This window comes from Lissotriton helveticus, chromosome 11 (assembly GCF_964261635.1).
Source record: "Lissotriton helveticus chromosome 11, aLisHel1.1, whole genome shotgun sequence".
In the NCBI taxonomy this organism is placed as follows: domain Eukaryota; kingdom Metazoa; phylum Chordata; class Amphibia; order Caudata; family Salamandridae; genus Lissotriton; species Lissotriton helveticus.
Genome location: NC_136072.1, coordinates 1,207,606,859 through 1,207,627,198, shown reverse-complemented (window position 1 = coordinate 1,207,627,198; position 20,340 = coordinate 1,207,606,859). Strand labels below are relative to the sequence as shown.

Sequence of the window (20,340 nt, the reverse complement as noted above, 5' to 3'; positions counted from 1 at the left end):
TGGAACCCCAGACAGCATCAGGGCACAAGTTTATACTGGTGGTGGTGGATCATGCCACCAGGTATCCTGAAGCTATTCCCCTTAGGACCACTACAGCACCTGTGGTGGCAAGAGCCCTAGTTGGAGTGTTCTCCAGAGTGGGTTTCCCTAAGGAGGTTGTCGCAGACCGAGGTGCAAACTTCATGTCAGGATATCTGACTGCAATGTGAAAGGAGTGTGGTGTGAACTACAAGTTCACCACACCCTATCACCCACAGTGCAATGGGCTTGTTCAAAGGTTCAACAGGACCCTTAAAGGGATGATTCATGGACTACCTGAACCTCTCAGGAGGAGATGGGATGTCCTGATGCCCTGCCTCTTGTTTGCTTACAGAGAGGTCCCACAGAAGGGGGTTGGCTACAGCCCTTTTGAACTTCTGTATGGGCATCCTGTAAGAGGACCCCTTTGTTTGGTAAAGGAAGGATGGGAGAGACCTCTCAAAAAGCCTGGAACAAACATTGACTATGTACTTGGTCTCCGCTCCAGGATGGCTGAGTATATGGAAAAGGCATCCAAAAACCTTGAGGCCAGCCAAGAACTCCAAAAAGCTTGGCATGACCAAAAGGCTGTTCTGACTGTGTACCAGCCTGGACAGAAGGTGTGGGTGCTGGAGCCAGTGGCCCCAGCAGCACTCAAAGACAAATGGTCTGGGCCCCACACAATCATTGAGCAAAAGGGAGAGGTTACCTACCTGGTGGACCTTGGAACTCCCAGGAGCCCCCTCAGGGTGCTCCATGTAAACAGGCTCAAGGCATATGTTGACAGGAAGGACATGAGCTTGCTCATGGCCACAGATGAGGGACAGGAGGAAGAGAGTGACCCTCTCCCAGACCTGCTCACTCAGAATCCTGATGATGGCTCAGTAGATGGTGTTGTCTTTTGTGGCAGCCTCTCTGAACATCAGCAACAGGATTGTAGACAAGTTCTACAATCCTTCAGACATATATTCTCTGACACCCAGCCAAACTGATTGGTGTACCCATGAAGTTGACACTGGAGACAGTCTGCCTGTCAAGAGTAAAATCTACAGACAGCCTGATCATGTCAGAGACTGCATCAAGACAGAGGTGCAGAAAATGTTGGAGCTGGGAGTCATTGAGCCCTCAGATAGCCCTTGGGCTAGCCCAGTAGTTCTAGTGCCAAAGCCTCACACCCAGGGTGGTAAGAAAGAGATGAGGTTTTGCGTAGACTACAGAGGCCTCAATGCAGTCACTAAGACTGATGCCCACCCAATACCAAGAGCAGATGAACTTATAGATAGATTGGCTTCTGCCAACTTCTTAAGTACATTTGATTTGACAGCTGGGTATTGGCAAATCAGGTTAGCTGAGGAGGCCAAACCCAAGACAGCATTTTCTACCCCTGGTGGGCATTATCAGTTTTTGGTAATGCCCTTTGGTTTGAAAAATGCACCTGCCACCTTCCAAAGGTTGGTGAATCAAGTCCTCACTGGGCTGGATGACTTCTGTGCAGCTTATCTTGACGATATTGCGGTCTTTAGCTCCACCTGGGAGGATCACCTGGTCCACCTGAGGAAAGTGTTAGAGGCACTGCAAAAGGCAGGCCTCACTATCAAGGCCACTAAGTGCCAGATAGGGCAGACACAGGTTGTATACCTGGGCCACCTTGTAGGTGGAGGCCAGGTTCAGCCATTGGAGAGTAAGATACAGGCCATCAAGGACTGGACTCCTCCAATCACCCAGACTCAGGTTCGAGCTTTCTTGGGCCTGACTGGGTATTACAGGAAGTTTGTCAGAAATTATGGGTCCATTGTGACCCCCCTTAATGACCTGACAAGTAAGAAGATGCCAAAGAAAGTTCAGTGGACAGCAAGCTGTCAGAAAGCATTTGATGACCTAAAGCAGGCCATGTGCACAGCACCTATCCTAAAGAGTCCAGACTACTCCAAGCCATTCATTGTCCAGACAGATGCTTCTGAGTTGGGTGTGGGAGCTGTTCTATCTCAGCTGAATTTTGATGGTAACGACCAGCCCATTGCTTTTATTAGCAGAAGGCTGACCCCCAGAGAGAAAAATTGGTCAGCTATTGAGAGGGAGGCCTTTGCTGTGGTATGGGCCCTGAAGAAGTTGAGGTCCTACTTGTTTGGAACTCACTTCACAGTTCAGACCGACCATAAGCCCCTCTTATGGCTAAGTCAGATGAAGGGTGAAAACCCCAAACTACTTAGGTGGTCCATTTCCCTACAGGGGATGGATTTTACAGTGGAGCACAGACCTGGTACTGATCATGGCAATGCCGATGGGCTCTCCAGGTATTTCCACTTAGAGCAAGAAGACTCACCTGGTCAAGGTTAGTTTATTGTCCCAAAGTTTGGGGGGGGTCATGTAGGAGAGTAGGGTCTGCAATCCTATGATCACCCAGATTTTTGCTTTTTGCTTCACTGGTTTACGACTTTCCCTGGCTGTGGGCCTGCTAATCAGACCCACAGCCTAGCTGTTCTCTCTAATCCAAATTGTACCCAGGTACTGAATTGGCACTGGGCCCTCTCCAAGTCCCTGTACCCAGGGCTGAGGTGCACCCAGAGGTCTCCCAGGGGCTGCAGCATGTATTACGCCACCCCTGGGCTGACTAACCAAACAGACACAACTAGCTGCTTGACAGCTGGGGCAAGGTGGTGTACTCACCCTTTGCTTTAGATATAGTATTCCTATATCTAAACCTAAATGGGCACACAGATCTCCTATCAGTCACTCCTATGGCAGGCCTTGACAATCCTGAAGGCAGAGTGCTTGGAATCGTGTGAGATATTGCTCTGGCATGAGCTGAGCCTGTCTGCGGCTTTCGGGATCCATGCCTTAGCCGTTTCCATGATATCGCATACCATATACTCTTAAGTGCATTATAATCCTCGCGGTTATATGCCAACTCTGGTATCGCTTTATCAAAACATGTCGAGTAAGGTGTCATACGAATTGGAATACTAACCCCTCGCCAATTCTGGCGACGGGGTTAGCATTCCACCCTTCTAGAGGGACACGACATGTTGGTAACCTGTAAACCCGGTTAAAGTCAGACAGAGCCTTAGCTCCACAAAATGGATGCTGCCACCGAGACACAAGTCTGCCCTCCTGCTGCTGGGAGTCCTTCCAGCAACGGAGGCAAGGACAAAGGGTTTCCTGTCAGGGGCGGTGCTAGCACCGTCCCAGACAGGATTTTGTGTATCCTAGGTAGGCAGGGCTTCAGAGGAAGGTGACTGCAAGTGGCACCCCGGTGCTCACTGTGCATAGGCCGGCTTGAACTAGTTCCAGGGGCACTCCAGACCCTGGGCTGGGGAAAAGCCCGCCAAAGGAGAGGGGTGTAACCACCCCCCTCCTGGTCCCACCCATAGGGCAGGACTCAGTCGCGTGCCAGCCCCCTTTTTCAGGATAAAGGTGGGAACTGGCCCCCTTCCAAATTAGATCAATCTTTGAATCCTGAACCGACCTTCACGAAGAACTCAAGACTCTTCTCAAGATTTCTCCCTTGTGACTAAGGAGTAGTCACCCTGCAGCAGCAGGCACCAACCAAGCTTCGCGGTTTGTTGCCAGTCTCTCCTTCGGATCAAGACTGCTCCAGCACGACAAGAACCGGCTTCCCTGGCACCTCTGACCTCAACCCACCTCATCAGCTCAGCTGTGATCCGTGGGTGCGACGAGACCTCGAGGGACCGGCCATCTTCAGAACTGCACGACGCTTGTCCAGCACGACCTCCGAGTGACCCTCGACTGAGTGCTTTGGGGTAAGAGAAGCCCCGACCCTGAGCAGCTCCAGCACCGAAGTCCAGCCCCCTGCATCCACGAGATCTGCGTGGGGCCCTTCTGCTCTTTGCTGCTCACTGCGTTGTCCAGGTCACTTGCCCGTTGGCTAGTGGCCCTCTTACGACGCTCCACGACGACAAACACCGCTGGTCTGGTTGCTCCAGACTGGCCCTTGCTTCCCTCCATCAGAGAAGCTCCCTGGACCCTCCTGGTCCACTCAAGACTCCATTTTAGGTCCACCGCGTGGGCCTTGCATTTGCCAAGACTTGTTGCCCCAATCCTGGGTCCAGTGACGTCGACAGCAGAGACCTTCGTGGGACAGCTCGCACCTCCATCCTGGTCGCCGACAACGCCTCCTGGTCCGAGAGACTGCAGAGCCCAGCAGCGCCCACTCACCTGGTCGAGGTGACTCGTCCGGTGCCACTCTGGTGCCCACCTAAATCACTGGCTAGTGATTCAGAACTTGGTCCCCTCTGCTTTCAGGTCTTCTTCCCTGATCCAGGCTTGGATCTCCACGAACTTTCTTCACTGGCCGCCTGCCAGCAATTCCTGTCTTCAGGCTCCTGGTAATTCAACGAGGGTTTCCGACGCAACTTCGACCCTATGCAGCCGCAGCCCCTGGGCTAGGTAAACGAAGTACTCCGGTGCTTCAGCATAGTCCAACACTCCAAGTGTTCGGATCCACCCCTGTTTTCGCCCGAGAACAGTAACTTTAACTTTGCTAGCTTCCATAGACTTTTTCCCGCCTTACGCGTGAGAGTTCCCACTCTGCACACGACGTCCACAGGCCTCCTGCTTCTAATCCAAGTGTTTAGTATTGTAGGCCTAGCGTTTCTAAAGTCTGTGAGACTAGTTACTCACCTGCTAGCAATCCGCATTCCACTTCTTGTGTATATGGTTTTTCGTGCCCCTAGGGCATTTGTGTAAATTGTGCGACTTAAAGTATTTTCGTAAGAGTTTTGTTGTGTGCTTAGCTCCCTGTCTCATAAAGAGCCAGGGTAGTCTTGTTATAAATAAATATACGTTTATTTTCATAACAACTTGTGTGGTGTCCTTTCACTGGGTGTTCAAGGGGTAATGTGATGGTAAAACAGCTGGCTTAACACGCCCTCTAGAGTCTTAGCCTTAGACTGCTCGTATCCATGCTACTAGGATAGCTGGTCTATAAGGTTGACTTACAACCAATCATCAATAAGGGTTGTTTGGACTGATACAAAGTGCTCATTAGAATAGTGAACAATATATATCAGGCCAACTTCTCACAAACGATATGTAATAAACACTCTGCCCTGGGACTAACTGATTCATCCCGAACCCCACCAATATCAGGGGTTGTAAATGACCCAAATAATATTACTGGTACTCCGGTAGAGTTGGATTGCAGATCAATTAGGGCCGCAAGTTGCGATTCGACCATGGGTGATCTAAGTATTGAGCCCTGTATACAAATTATATTGGATGACGGTCTTCTAGGCTCTTCACCTATTCCAATAGTAAGATAATTAGCAATCTATTGCACTCAGACAGGGCCCATCCTCTAAAAGGAAGCGTGGGGGAGTTGAGCATAGGGGGAGATTAGTGAAGTCAGCAAAACTGCATACAAGTCCCCGAAGGTTAGCAGCTGTGCCCCCAGAAATATGAAGGATTATTTAGGGCCACAAATGCGCGCACAAACCCTACCCTCAGATCTACTGGGACAAATAAAATTGTTATTGAAATCCCTGATCTTACGGTTAGTAGAAAGAGTGGGTCAAGAGAATAGGGGAGAAGGTGGGGACCATAGAGTAGGTAATAAAGTCAAATGCTGTACTTATTAAAAAATTGGCGGATAACCCACAAACCCAGAATTTTACTCAAACTAACCTGGGTAAAATAAACGGGGCGGTGAAAACTATTATCCCAAGTCAACCGGCCCCGCTAACAGCACCATTCCCCAACACGCAGGATCCAACACGAACCCCTAGACCTACCCCACCAAATATTGCTGCAATTAAAGAAGGGCAGATTAATAAACAGATAACCTTAGACAGACAAGGCACCAACCTGGGCAGACTAAATAGAACTACCACTCGTATTGATTTACCACCAGAGGCGGCACCCTGCGTGAGTGTCCTGTCAGGGGTGCCTGAGCTTGCATTTGGGAAAATTGAAGGGCATCCGGAATTAAAAAACAAAGTAGCCTTTTGGCTAAGTACAAATAGACCGCTTCCACCTAACATTGACGGAAAAATTCTACATGTTAGAAGGGTGGGGTGGCTAGGATATATGACCATGGATAGAGGGAGATCTGGTCATAGTGAATTTCAGGGACAAACATGTGATTCCCTACCTCCAAAGTTGGCAAACTCAAATAGGAGATGGAGGAATAGTCACGAGGGGAACTAGGACATTTCTATCCCAGACCACCACACATGACCTTTGAAAGACGCCAAATAGGAAACACCTATTTTGGGAGCACTGTAGGTCCTGGTTTAAATGGTTATAATATCCCAACATTTAAAAGATCTACTCAAGCTTAGAAGCGGTTGATTGACTTACTAGTGATACCCACAGTCTCAACGTAAAACGCATTTCACAAGATAGTGACAGACCAGGTGAACGCGGAAGTATTCATGCCTTGTGAAGGGATGGCGGATTCAAACTATACAGATCTTGTATCCCTGGAGAGAGGCACTTCCCAAGAGGGGGAACTGACCGAGTAGATCCTTGACACTGAAATAGCCATGGCAGGAGACGAACATCTAGAGGTCTGGCTGCAATGGGCGATATGGCGAGGGTTGGGTCTCCAGTCGTGGGTACTGTGTCTAGGAATTCTATTAGTACGATTGGAAAGAAGGAAAAATGTCGCCTTATTTTCTGGAACGTGGCAGAACTAAAATCCAAAATAAATAATACTATAAGGGGAAGCATTGTAAATAGGTATGATAGCATGGGTCTACAGGAAACAAGGCTGAGAGCCCATACATATGTGCGGATATAAAACCATGTTTACACCAGCAGTGGGGGATCACATGGCAGGGCTAAGGGGGGTTTGTCTACGTACCTGTCCAACCAGCTCAAATATGAGAAAGTACAACTACTATCCCATAATAGTTATCAGCTGGTGAAGATGGGTATTATTGAGGCTGCCAGTGTTATTATCCTAAATGTTTATAACATCTTAACTATTGATATTGTTCCGACTATAAAAATGTTGGGTGTTGATTTAAAACATGAAATGGACACAAGCATAAAAGAAGTATCGGTTATGGGGGGGGGGGGTTAATTGTGCTCTTTGTAAACGGGGCCGACAAGGCATCTGTGGTCTTACGCTGGACCAGGACTCTAGCCTCACTCATCTACAGCATCCCACAGGTGGGGACTTGCTCAATGAAGTATCGTTCTCTTGCGATCAGACCCCGACCCTTGGCCCCTCCAGCCCCCGACCCTTGGCCCCTCCAGCCCCCGACCCCAGGCCTCCACCCAGACCCTGACCCCAGGCCTCCACCCAGACCCTGACCCCAGGCCTCCACCCAGACCCTGACCCCAGGCCTCCACCCAGACCCTGACCCCAGGCCTCCACCCAGACCCTGACCCCAGGCCTCCACCCAGACCCTGACCCCAGGCCTCCACCCAGACCCAGCCACCAGGCCTCCACCCAGACCCAGCCCTCCCTCCACCCCTGACCCCAGACCTCCCTCCACCCCTGACCCCAGGCCTCCACCCAGACCCTGACCCCAGGCCTCCACCCAGACCCTGACCCCAGGCCTCCACCCAGACCCTGACCCCAGGCCTCCACCCAGACCCTGACCCCAGGCCTCCACCCAGACCCTGACCCCAGCCCTCCACCCAGACCCTGACCCCAGGCCTCCCTCCACCCAGACCCAGCCCCCAGGCCTCCCTCCACCCCTGACCCCAGGCCTCCACCCAGACCCTGACCCCAGGCCTCCACCCAGACCCTGACCCCAGGCCTCCACCCAGACCCTGACCCCAGGCCTCCACCCAGACCCAGACACCAGGCCTCCACCCAGACCCAGCCCTCCCTCCACCCCTGACCCCCCTCCACCCCTGACCCCAGGCCTCCACCCAGACCCTGACCCCAGGCCTCCACCCAGACCCAGACACCAGGCCTCCACCCAGACCCTGACCCCAGGCCTCCACCCAGACCCTGACCCCAGGCCTCCACCCAGACCCTGACCCCAGGCCTCCACCCAGACCCTGACCCCAGGCCTCCACCCAGACCCTGACCGCCACCCAGACCCAGCCCCCAGGCCTCCACCCAGAACCAGCCCCCAGGCCTCCACCCAGACCCAGCTCCCAGGCCTCCACCCAGACCCAGCCCCCAGGCCTCCCTCCACCCCTGACCCCAGGCCTCCACCCAGACCCAGACACCAGGCCTCTACCCAGACCCAGACACCAGGCCTCCACCCAGACCCAGCCCCCAGGCCTCCACCCAGACCCAGCCCCCAGGCCTCCACCCAGACCCAGCCCCCAGGCCTCCACCCAGACCAAGCCCCCAGGCCTCCGCCCAGACCAAGCCCCCAGGCCTCCACCCAGACCAAGCCCCCAGGCCTCCACCCAGACCAAGCCCCCAGGCCTCCACCCAGACCAAGCCCCCAGGCCTCCCTCCACCCCTGACCCCAGGCCTCCTCCCAGACCCAGACACCAGGCCTCCACCCAGACCCAGACCCCAGGCCTCCACCCAGACCCAGCCCCCAGGCCTCCCTCCACCCCTGACCCCAGGCCTCCACCCAGACCCCGACCCCAGGCCTCCACCCAGACCCTGACCCCAGGCCTCCACCCAGACCCTGACCCCAGGCCTCCACCCAGACCCTGACCCCAGGCCTCCACCCAGACCCTGACCCCAGGCCTCCCTCCACCCCTGACCCCAGGCCTCCACCCAGACCCAGACACCAGGCCTCCACCCAGACCCAGCCCTCCCTCCACCCCTGACCCCAGGCCTCCCTCCACCCCTGACCCCAGGCCTCCACCCTGACCCTGACCCCAGGCCTCCACCCAGACACCAGGCCTCCACCCAGACCCAGACACCAGGCCTCCCTCCACCCCTGACCCCAGGCCTCCACCCAGACCCAGACACCAGGCCTCCACCCAGACCCAGACACCAGGCCTCCACCCAGACCCAGACACCAGGCCTCCACCCAGACCCAGCCCTCCCTCCACCCCTGACCCCCCTCCACCCCTGACCCCAGGCCTCCACCCAGACCCAGACACCAGGCCTCCACCCAGACCCAGACACCAGGCCTCCACCCAGACCCTGACCCCAGGCCTCCACCCAGACCCTGACCCCAGGCCTCCACCCAGACCCTGACCCCAGGCCTCCACCCAGACCCTGACCCCAGGCCGCCACCCAGCCCCCAGGCCTCCACCCAGACCCAGCCCCCGGGCCTCCACCCACACCCAGACACCAGGCCTCTACCCAGACCCAGACACCAGGCCTCCCTCCACCCCTGACCGCAGGCCACCCAGACCCAGACCTTCAGCCCTGACCCATGGCCATGCAGGGATGACGAGTCTTAAAGGCCCACAATGCACCACTCTGCAGAGAGCCCTCGGCAGCGCCTGGAAGCCCCGATAGAAAGGTCCCCCCCCCCCCCCCGTCTGGGGTTCAAGGGGGGGCCGGACGTGCGAATACGAGAGCGGTTTGAAAATAAGCACGGATCACTGGATTGTGGAATAGAAATCTTGGCCGCGTCTCGGCGCTTCCTGCTGTTAATGCCCGCGCTGGAGGGCATTATCAGACCCCCGCGGGTCCGGGCAGAAGGGGCACGGGCAGACCAGATATAATGCCCACTTAATGTTCATTCATGCTACTAGTATGGGCACGTGGCGGGCATAAAAAATAAGTAGTCATTTATTTAAAGAAAAAAACAGTGATTTGTACCTGATGAGTTTCTTAAAGAGCGCGGGGGGAGAAGGGGTTTGTGTGGCGGCGACAAGAAAACTGCAGATGAGCGGAGTTTACAGACTTTCAACAAGGAGCGGGGGAGAGCTCCCCCGCCATGGAGACCCCCCCTTCCAGGCATGGACCCCCCCCCCCCCCCCCCCCACCAGACATGGAGACCCCCCGCCCGGCCCCCCAGGCATGAAGACCCGCTTGCCCCCCCCCCCCAGCATGGAGACCCGCTTGCCCCCCCCCCCAGCATGGAGACCCCCGGTATGGAGACCTCCCCCGCCCGCCCCCGACTGGCCGCCCCCCCAGAGCCTTCACCAGCAAAGGATGCCCCCCCCGCCCCCCCCCCCCACAGAAGCAGCAATGCACCAGTTGACGCGTTTTTAAACAAAGCCCTTAATTGCATCGACTGCGCCCCCCCCCCCCCCAGACCCCCAGTGCTTTCATCCCACTTAACCCCGACTCTCCCCTGCGGGCTGGGGGGGCTGAGGGGAGGGGGCAAAAATTCAGGAATAGGCCGGTCCCCGAAGAAGAATCAGGGGCGAGCATTGAAACACCCCCCCCCCCCCCTCACCCCCAAAAGCGGCCTTGGAAGCAGCATAGACAACACGTCACAGTGAAAACCGTCCCATAAATGCAGAGCATCGTTCAGCCGGCGCCTCAACCGCCCGGGCTATCTCACAGAAACCCCCCGCAGCGCTGACAGCAGCCAGTGCCTCAACCGCCCAGGCTATCTCACAGTAAGCGCTGTGTAAACCCGGAGCGCCAACATCTGCAGACGCCGCAGCCGGCGCCTCAACCGCCCAGGCTATCTCACAGAAAGCGCTGTGTAAACCCCCCGGAGCGCTGAGAGCAGCCAGTGCCTCAACCGCCCAGGCTATCTCACAGAAAGCGCTGTGTAAACCCCCGGAGCGCCAACATCTGCAGACGCCGCAGCCTCCACCGCCCAGGCTATCTCACAGAACCCCCCCCCCCAGCGCTGACAGCAGCCAGTGCCTCAACCGCCCAGGCTATCTAACAGGAAGCGCTGAGTAAACCCCCCGGAGCGCTGAGAGCAGCCGGTGCCTCACCGCCTGGGCTATCTATGTGTAAAGCGCTGGGAGCTGCGTGGCTCGCACAGGCCACTCACGGGTTCAACGCTGGCCGCTGACACGTGCAGTCATCAGCATGAGCCGGGGCAGGAGTCGGGGGCAATGCGGGGAGAGGCGCTACTTACGAGGAAAGAAATCCGTGCAGGGCTTCTGGGCGCTGAGGAGAGCTCTCTCCATGCAGGGCTTCTGGGCGCTGAGGAGGGCTCCGCTCCGTCAGGGCTTCTGGGCGCTGAGGAGGGCTCTCTCCATGCAGGGCTTCTGGGCGCTGACATACTAATGGACCAAACCCGAGCGCCGCCCAGCCGCCACCTATGTACCTGCCTCATTTGCATAATTAATGCCAGGTGAGTCACTCTGAAAGGCGCCAGTTTGAACTCTTTCTCGTGCTTCCATTGGCTGGGCCTTCAGTGTCATCACTTCCTGCTCTGAAGGAGTCTTTAAAAGCTGCGGCCTTCGCGAGTTCAATGCTTGTTGAAACGTTCGAGGCGGGGGTTTTAGGTGGTGGAGAATGGGAATTTTTTGTTCGGACTCTGTGCTTGTTTTTAAAGAGAATTCTTTAGCAAAATTAGTTTCTTGTTCAGCTTTTAGAAGTTTTACACATTTCTTTGGAATAGAAATGAAACGTCTATTGGGACAGTAGATTTTATTTTTTCCTCGCATAAAAAAACCGAAGTTTTAAGTGTCTTCAACGTTCAATGTTAATGCAATCACTTCATCTGCTGGATTCTCTTTGACACGTTTTTGAGGGGGTGGTTACACTCCAGGGGGGGGCAGCGAAGTTTGCATAACTACTGATGGTTCAAAACCAACAAGGGGTGCGATGGCCGAGCTGTCTACTTGTAAAGTGTATTCTTGGGTTCTTAAAAAATGTTTTTAAACTTCAAGGAGAGGTTTATTTAGAAATATTAATATGGTCATAAACAATACTTCGTATAGCAATTATTTGTCAATGCACCAATGCAAGAAGGTACAATAACAAGTATTAATGCTACACTACAGTCATGAAAATAATACACTGAATTATAGAAGAGGACGCGTGTAGTCGCAGATTCACATGAAATGTAGATACCAATAGTTGTGGATAATACATGATCTTAAGACATTATAGGAAATGATAAATGAAGCCTCACTGTACAACGAGCAGTGGGAGGTCTGGAGGCTTCTTGTTGTGAGATCGGGCAAAGAAGTTCTCTCCCAGTATCGTCTGGATATTGTGTGAAAGGCCCCAGGGGTGGAGGTGTTTTGTAGCGGAGAGATGAGATGGACAAATGCTGCCTCAAGGCGCTGGTTGTGACACCGCCACCACCACGCAAAATAAGACCACTTAGAGGAATGTTTCCAGTTCTTTGATATCTGCTGAAAAGCTACAGCTTTTAATAAGTCAAAAAGTAGCCATTGGGATCCCCTCCCTCCGTCCGGTGTTAGACCGCCGGGGACAACATTTCTGAAGTAGAGGGGGGGGGGGGGTTGAGGTATGAAAAATAGTGTTAATTAGATGCCCCCAAAATATAAAAAGATGTGGACAGGTGAATAACATATGAAGATCAGCGTTAACCTGGGAGCAGGTCCAGCAAGTATTAAGATTTGTGTTGTGAATTTTATTTAGGTATGCAGGTGTAAAAAATCGATTATAAAGAAAGAAAAGTGTTTGTGTTGTGCGGGCGGCTCGAGATGATTTCCTGATTTTCGTCCACATTCTGTTCCAAAAAGAAATAAAACAATTCACTCCCAAATCAGATTCACACAAAAGATCTACTTTAATTTTATCTCGGAGCTCAGGGGGAACCAATAAATGCTAATAAATGGTGGACGCTTTGGGGGTTATGCGGAGAAGATTATGCCGAGGGGGGGGGTTGGAGAAGATGAAGATTTGAGTTTAGTGTAAGTATCAAGTGTTACATTCGGCAAGATCAAAAATGTAGGATTAAAGGAAGAAGGGAGATGATATCGGGAGTGTAATTGCGTACATCGAAAAGAAGAGCCCTGCATTTGTCAAACACTGTGAAAACGCGAGGAACACTGCCCCGGTTACGGTACAACGGCTTTCATCGACATTAGGACTCATGCATCAACCCATTGAACGGCCCACCCACCTGCCTCACTCTTATCGCAGTGCCTCGTCAAGACCCTCAATATGCTGAAAAATAGCCAATCACACATGTTCAGCACTTATTACAGGCTGCAACCATGGTGCGGGACAGAAATGTTCCACGGAGGCACCAGTTATTGAAAATATTAGCTTCACAGGTCCTGGTGCTCTTAGGTTGATCCTGCCTTGTAGACACAACCAGATACGCAAACATATTTATTGTAAATACTGTTTTAACTACTTTTCTCTTTTGCTTGGCCGTAATATTTCAAATTGGTTGGAGGCCGCAGCCGGGATGGCAAAGGCGGTACAGCGCCTAGCGCGCCAAAAGTCTAATGCAATTCTTATTGTTTTCAAACAATTGCTAACTATTTAAATATTTATATTGGGCATTATAATTTGAAAGGTACCGTTTTCACAGTTATCTATCTATAAAACATAAAGGCAATATACACCTGTAGAACAGTCAGCTGTTTGTTACTTTAACATTACATCGCAGAGCTCGAAAATTCTCACACTCAAAAGTGATTTGTACACAAGTTTAAAAATGAAAAAATATTCTGCATTAAAGGACCACCTATTAACTAACGTAAAATAATCATTTATGTCTTGATAAGCTTTATACACTTCCAGAAATTGTGCATTCGTACTAATGGGACATTGTTGGCGTAAAGGATGATATATAATACTTTATCCTTTATGATTGGCTGATGCAGGGAAATTCAAGCATCTGGGCAGACATATAGAATATGGCATTTATTCATGTCGCATTTTCGTGAAGTTAAAAACAAGTTTGCATACTCAGCAGTGCCAGTTTTTAGCCTGGGCACTGCTTTCAGTGATAAACCAAGTGCCTAGATAAAAAATGGTTCTAATGGGTGAGGTGAGGATTAGTCAACATAACAGATATTTTCACTCGTGCAACACTGTTAGCGGGTGCATATAGGAAAACAAACCAACCACCGTCCACAATGCATCAGATCTCACCAAATCATCAGCCTGTAGATTTATTTTACAGCCATTCTTAAGAGCCGTGCAGAAGTGTAGATAGTAATTTATGACGCATGACTTTAGAAAATGTAAGTGTATTTAATTTGCTACTTTAGTTCATCACCATTGTTACAAGTCACCCATCCCTGGTTCTAGTGAGTGGCCAGACTATTAACCGGGAGGGAGGGAGGGGCGGCGGCCTGGTTCACCATTCACCCTTCTAAGCCATTGTCCTTTCTATCCCTCTATCTCTCCCATCTCATTCACAGACAGTTCGACAGAGAAGGATTAGAGGAAATGTCACTTTTCAGTGTTCTGGGAAACCAAACTGAGGGGTGGAATTTGTGGAATGCTTTTATGAAATCTGACATTTTGTGAAAATTATGCATAACTACCCAAAATGCAAATGTGCCATTAAGCTCATTATTTTAGTGCAAAAGTGTCATTGTACCAATTTTGAACAAAGGACATACTTTGCACTGAAAAAAAGTGTGAAAACACAAGTGCTTCAGGCGTTCTCGTTGTTCGTGTTCTTCCCAGGTTTCAGCGGTATAACATTACCTCAAGCTATGTCATAATTACGAGGTTTGACATAATGGCATAATTTTGAGAAACTCCTGTGATATGAAACTCCAAAAATGACGCACATTATGCCAGAGCTATTTAAATTTCGCCCGGACCTATACCAAAGCTACTGTGGTTTAGGACTGCTTCCTGAAGCTGGATTGTACCCAGATGTAAAGCAAGGCTGCGCAGCGCCACTGTAGGGACCAGATTTACTAATGCTTTGCAACAGGTTTGCGTTACTTTTGCGATGCAAACCCAGTGCAGAGTGTTACGCTGGGATTTACGGCTGAAAGCAAGTCAGGGTTTGCATTGGATAGTTTCCCAAATTAACACATAGTTTTGCTCCATGCTGCCTTGCGTTACTTTGCATCAAGTGTGCCTTCTGTGGGTAGCGCGTGGGTGTCTTTGCAAAGGGGACATTAGGGCAGAGGGAACCCTTGCTGCAGAAGGGACAATGTGTGGGAATACAGAGCAGAGTGACCGTCGGGCATGGTGGGGAAGGGATACAAGAGGTACGCAAGACAGCTTGCGACTCAGAAATGCCGCTATTATTAGTGAAGCAGGTGGTGTTGTTTTGGGGCCCAGGAGTGTGAAGGGCTCACAACTCTCCTAAATAGGAGCAGTGTTTGTTCATCAATGTTTGTTTCAAGCACTTACTCTTTTATAAGCCTCAAATTACTGTGGATTATGAGCTACAGAATAAAAAACCCTTCTATGGTCTCACAAGCCTAAACCTCTGTGCTCAGTCCTGCCCCTCCAACTCTTCCAGCCATTGCCATAAAGGTTTGGAGGGGGGGCAACTTAGAAATATTTATCTTAGGGGGGGCGCAACGCAGCAAAGTTTGAAGACCTCTGCTCTAGTGTGTTCTTTTTTCATCTTTGCTTTCATCCCTTGTCACTGGTGCTCTAGCTTTCTCTTCCTCCGTCGCCTCTTTTGTGTTTTTCTCTCTTTCTTTTCCTCAGTTAGCTGAGGAAATCTAAGTGCCAGTCTCCAAAAGTGAGTGGCGTTTGGCCAAACCTACATTCATCATGGCTCAAAGGAATCACTGCTCATTGCGAAATATAAATAAGTCATTCATGTCGGCTTAAAGCAGTATTCTTTATGTATGTTTGTTGGGAGTTAAAAAGAAAATGAATACAAAGCGAGAACTTGATAAAAATGAAATTTAGGAATCCAATATGAAGCTGGCGCCAGAAGACAAGGTTTCACCCAACGCACATTTCTATGTCTGTCCCAGAGCTAGCATGAAAATATTCTTGAGTAGAAACAATATTCGTACATGAAGGGTCTTCGGGTCGGCTGTTTTCATTAGTTTGGTCTCTCTAACTCCTCATTCATTATACTTGCGCCTACAAAAGCAGGCAGCAGGGCCCCCCCTCTTAAGACCGTGACTGCTTTTTGGCTAATTACTGGTGCACAACTGGATTAGACGTCTACAGACATTGCAGGGATTGTTCAAAAATACTTAAGCATTTTTTTCTATTCTTTCCATTATTTAGTATTAAAATATTTTTCTTAAAGTCCTTTTTAGTGGGCCTAAACGCTCTTCAGGTTACAGTAATTTAAACCCTAGGTACCGTTACTTTGCTCGAAATGGAATCTTGCCTCCTAGTGAAGGGCACTTAAATGATTTCTATGCTTGTAAGAAGTGTTCATAAAAAAAACCTTGCAACAGCTTCTTGACACTAGATCAGTCTGGTTTACTAATGCTTGTTTAATATAAGTAGGCAAATTGTTTCAGTATAAAAAATACATATACAAGGCAAAGATGAGAGAATTAGCTAAATGGCAGACTTGTAATAAAGACAGGGTGAGGGGGGGACAGGGTAAGGGGAACGAGATGGGACAGCAAGTGGGATAAACACCCCTGCAGTTTAAAAAGAGAAAGCCATTAATTGCATGGGGACTGAAAAATGAACAAAGTTTAAAGAGGCTACTGATTACAACATGTCTCTTTTCCTGATACAAGCACACAGAGCCCATGGCTCTAAATGGACTCAGATCCTTAGCCCCGCCCGCCGCCTGTGCGGAAGCTTCCCGGACACAGAGCAGTCGTATCTGATGCGTGTGCTGGACTCTGGTACTTCACAGGCCATGCAGAGCTTTTCAAAAGTAAATGAGGTTATGTTTCTTTTAGGCTTCGCCTGCACAGCACTGTTCCTGTAAAATCTATTGTATTTAATGTAGCTTAAAAGGGGCCTCTCTTATCAGTTCCCGAGGCTAAAGTACTCATCCACATCTGCTTTAGAAGGTGGAGCTTTTTTCTTCCTTTAAGGCTGCACAGCATGTACCGTTTACAGACACTTCCTCTGGCTGCACGCATTTACGACACTGATCTTCTACTGGCCCATTCACTGTCCAGACTTCAGGGACTGTTAAACTATACGATAAGATATTTTCTTAGGGAGACGGCAGACCGCTTCTGCAGTATGTGGGAATACTTCGCTTTTAAATTACTTTGTTGTGTAAAGCAGATGCTTTGCCTTAGAACGTTTGTGGTATTTGCTATTCATGGAGCAGTACCTTTCTTTGCACTTTTTTAGATCGTGTTTACCACTATACAGGCAGTCACAATTGCAGTTAAAAGGGGCTTGATTTAAATTGTGCAGCCGGTGCAGTGGCACCAGGGCTAGAAGTTGTCATAACTCCACTAAACACCAAATATTGCTATATTTTACTACCAAACAGGCAGTGATAATTATTTTGTCGTGTATTCTGTTATGCAAGGCTGGGTATGTGTGTGTGTGTGTGTGTATATATATATATATATATATATGTATTATAATTGTTCACCTAAAGAATTAATGAGCAACAATGATGGGGGTAATAATAGCAATAGTGAATGATGGGATGAACAAGCATGACCCTAGGGAAATTAGAGAAATGACTAGCGTACACTCAAACACATACACCGATCAAGAGTAGCACATGGTATGCACATAAGAAAAACATTGGAGAACAGACCATCATGTTACGTGTGCTCATTAATACCTCACTCAATAGCTGCCCCAATTCTATACTTGACAAAAGAGGCAGACCCAAACATCACCCTCTGCTGGATACATTTGCTGCCTGTAGAGTAAGAGGTCAAATACAGCTGTTACATCCTCTGACATTTATGTATGTTTTACTTTAAGAGTCTGACCTGTCGCATGCTCCTGCATGAGCTCCTGCGTGAGCCAGTGCACGAGGAATGTTATTACTCAAACCAGTTCTACATTCCACACTAAGTGGTTAGGTTTAAGGTAATCAGAGAATAAACAGTTGAGCCTTGTACTTTGTATCGTTTAGACCTATAACTTCGTGCTAAATAAACTTTACCTGGAAAAGCAATTTATCTCAGGAAATTCATAACAAACTTGGCGACGATTTGAACCACTCCACAGCACGAAGAAGGAGTGATATTTAATGAAGAAATTACAACTGGAGGAAACTTTCAAACGTTAAGGGTATGTCGATTCAAATTATTTAATGTACTTTTGATAGTACCTGCGGCTGATTTCTTTATCCCTGTGCCCTGATTGCACCCGCGGCAGCCTTTTCAAGAAAATCCTCATCGTTCGTTTTTTTTTTTGGTAACTCATACTTTTAAAAATAAGCTACTTAATCCCAAATACTTTGAGCGCTTAAAGAATAACATAATCGTGAAAACCGCATACTTCTACAATGATTATTGAACTAAAAGTAAAATTTACCGCACTCGTTTCTCTTCAACCACGAGACGTTCTGACAAACTGGCCACGCGCATGCGCTGCGTTCTACGTCATACGCACGCATCGCATTCCGGCCCAAGTCTGTTTCCTTGACAACCAACTCTACGGAAGTTCACAGAGAAACCTACACAAACTCGTAAGTGCGGCAATTTTTATTAATTCACGTTTATGATGCGCTTTTAACAAAGGGATTAATATATGTATTCAAATGTTCATTTACATCAAGTAATTGAAGAAAATTCTTGGAAATTACACCAAACATCGATTTTTACAAATACTATTCAACTATATTTACAAGGTTACCCTATATTTTATTAATATTTTATTGATATTTCATCATTAGTCTTACAATCTACAATGCAATTTATTCAAAAGCTGATTATTCACACATATTTACAAGACTAATCAATATTTACTCAAATTTCAACATAAAAAACCACAATGCAATTCGACCCACCAGCCAAATTTCTTCAACTCAAAGGCGAACCTCCTATGCCTTGGTCTAAATGGAAGGAAGAATTCCTCACATACATGAAAGCAATTGATGGAGAAAGAATGGGTTCTGAGAGAAAAAAAAGCATATTACTTCATTGTTTGGGATCCGAAGGGCAAGTCATCTTCAGATCTTTACCTCAAATTGATACACCATCAGGTAGCAGTGGTGATTCCCTAAATGTTTATTCAGAGGCATTAGCAAGACTGGAAAAAAGATTTAAACCCAATATTAGCATTGCATTAAATCGATTCAAATTTTATACGAGAAAACAAAAAGAAGATGAATCATTTGATGACTTTCTAACAGCTCTCAGATCTCTCAGCATCCACTGTAATTTTGGAACCATTTCTGACGAAATGATAAGAGACCAAATCATTGTCCATGTGAAATGCAAAAAGATTCAAGATAAGTTATGGGTTATGGGAAATCCCAATTTAAGTGAGACTATAGCCACAGCCAAAGCTCAAGAACAATCAGATTTGTGGATGGACACTGTCAGGAAAGATTCCATAAAAAAGGTAGAAGGAGAGGAAGTGTGTTTAGTAAAAAAACAAATTTGATGGAAAGAAAATGTTACAAGGTCATACATCAAAATCAAACTTTAATAGTCCAAGATATTTTCAACAACAACGTCCAAACTTCCAATCCATGTGTTTCAGATGTGGAAATAGATCACACTATGCTTCATTTCCAGGGTGTCCAGCATTGAAAAAAGAGTGTAAAAATTGTAATAGGATTGGACACTTTAGCAACATGTGTAGAGATAAACGTACGTTTCCACAAAGTAGAGGTGCAGTTGCATCCATGTCTGAAGAAAATATAACTACATTTTCTGATGTTGAAGTAGAAGAAAGTTTTGTAGTATCAATTGTAAATGACAATGAAATTAAGTTTCTTAAATCTCCAAAATGTATATTTCAAGTGTTAGGAATTGACATAAATTTAATGGTAGATTCTGGTTCACCATGGACCATTATCACGCTGGATTACTTTAATGTAACTTTATCTAATAGTTTATCTATGGGTAATCTAAAGCAACCTGATATTGGAGCTAAAAGTTTTAGCGGCAATAAGATTGAATTCATTGGTTTTTTCCATGTAACTTTACATTTCAGGCACAGGAAATCTGAGATAAAACTATACATTTCTCCTAAAGGTTTAAATGTGTTAGGATGGCTAGACCAATGGAAATTGGGTATTCTTTTAAACCCTCGTGCAAAGGAACAAATTTCTTTATGTGATGACAGTTTAATGGATTCAAATTCATTAATTGGAAATATATCTGATCATACCTCACCCTCTTCTGGAAAAACAAAGGATCTGATTAATCATTTTAAAAATGTATTTTATGATAAATTAGGTACTCTAAAAAATTTCTCACACAAAATTGTATTAAAAACTAATCATACACCCATAGTACAAAAACTTAGAGGTGTCCCCATTAACATTAGAGAGAAACTTAAAAACATGTTGGATGAACTCTTGAAAGAAGATATCATAGAGCCAATTGAGTCCTCAGAATGGGTTTCTCCCATAGTTTTAGTGAGAAAATCTGACCAAAAGTTGAGAGTGTGTGTTGATTTAAGAGCTTTGAACGCAAATATTGTAGTGGATTGTCATCCCTTACCGAATATTAATGAGTTAATATCCTTATTTGATGGTGCAAAAATTTTCTCAACACTGGATCTTAGATCCGCATACCATC

The 20,340-nt window shown here is 48.2% G+C and overlaps 1 protein-coding gene across 2 annotated transcripts in view; it reads right to left on the bottom strand.

Moving 5' to 3' along the window:
• LOC144791642 (uncharacterized) overlaps window positions 1-11,070 on the bottom strand; it is a 237,662-nt gene extending 226,592 nt beyond the window's left edge. For both annotated transcript variants that reach the window (XM_078666367.1, XM_078666368.1), the window contains exon 1: window positions 10,905-11,070. In XM_078666367.1, coding sequence (XP_078522493.1) covers window positions 10,905-11,051 — 147 coding nt within the window. In that variant the 5' untranslated portion in view covers window positions 11,052-11,070. The remainder of the gene's footprint in view (window positions 1-10,904) is intronic.
• Between the last annotated feature and the right edge of the window lie 9,270 nt (window positions 11,071-20,340).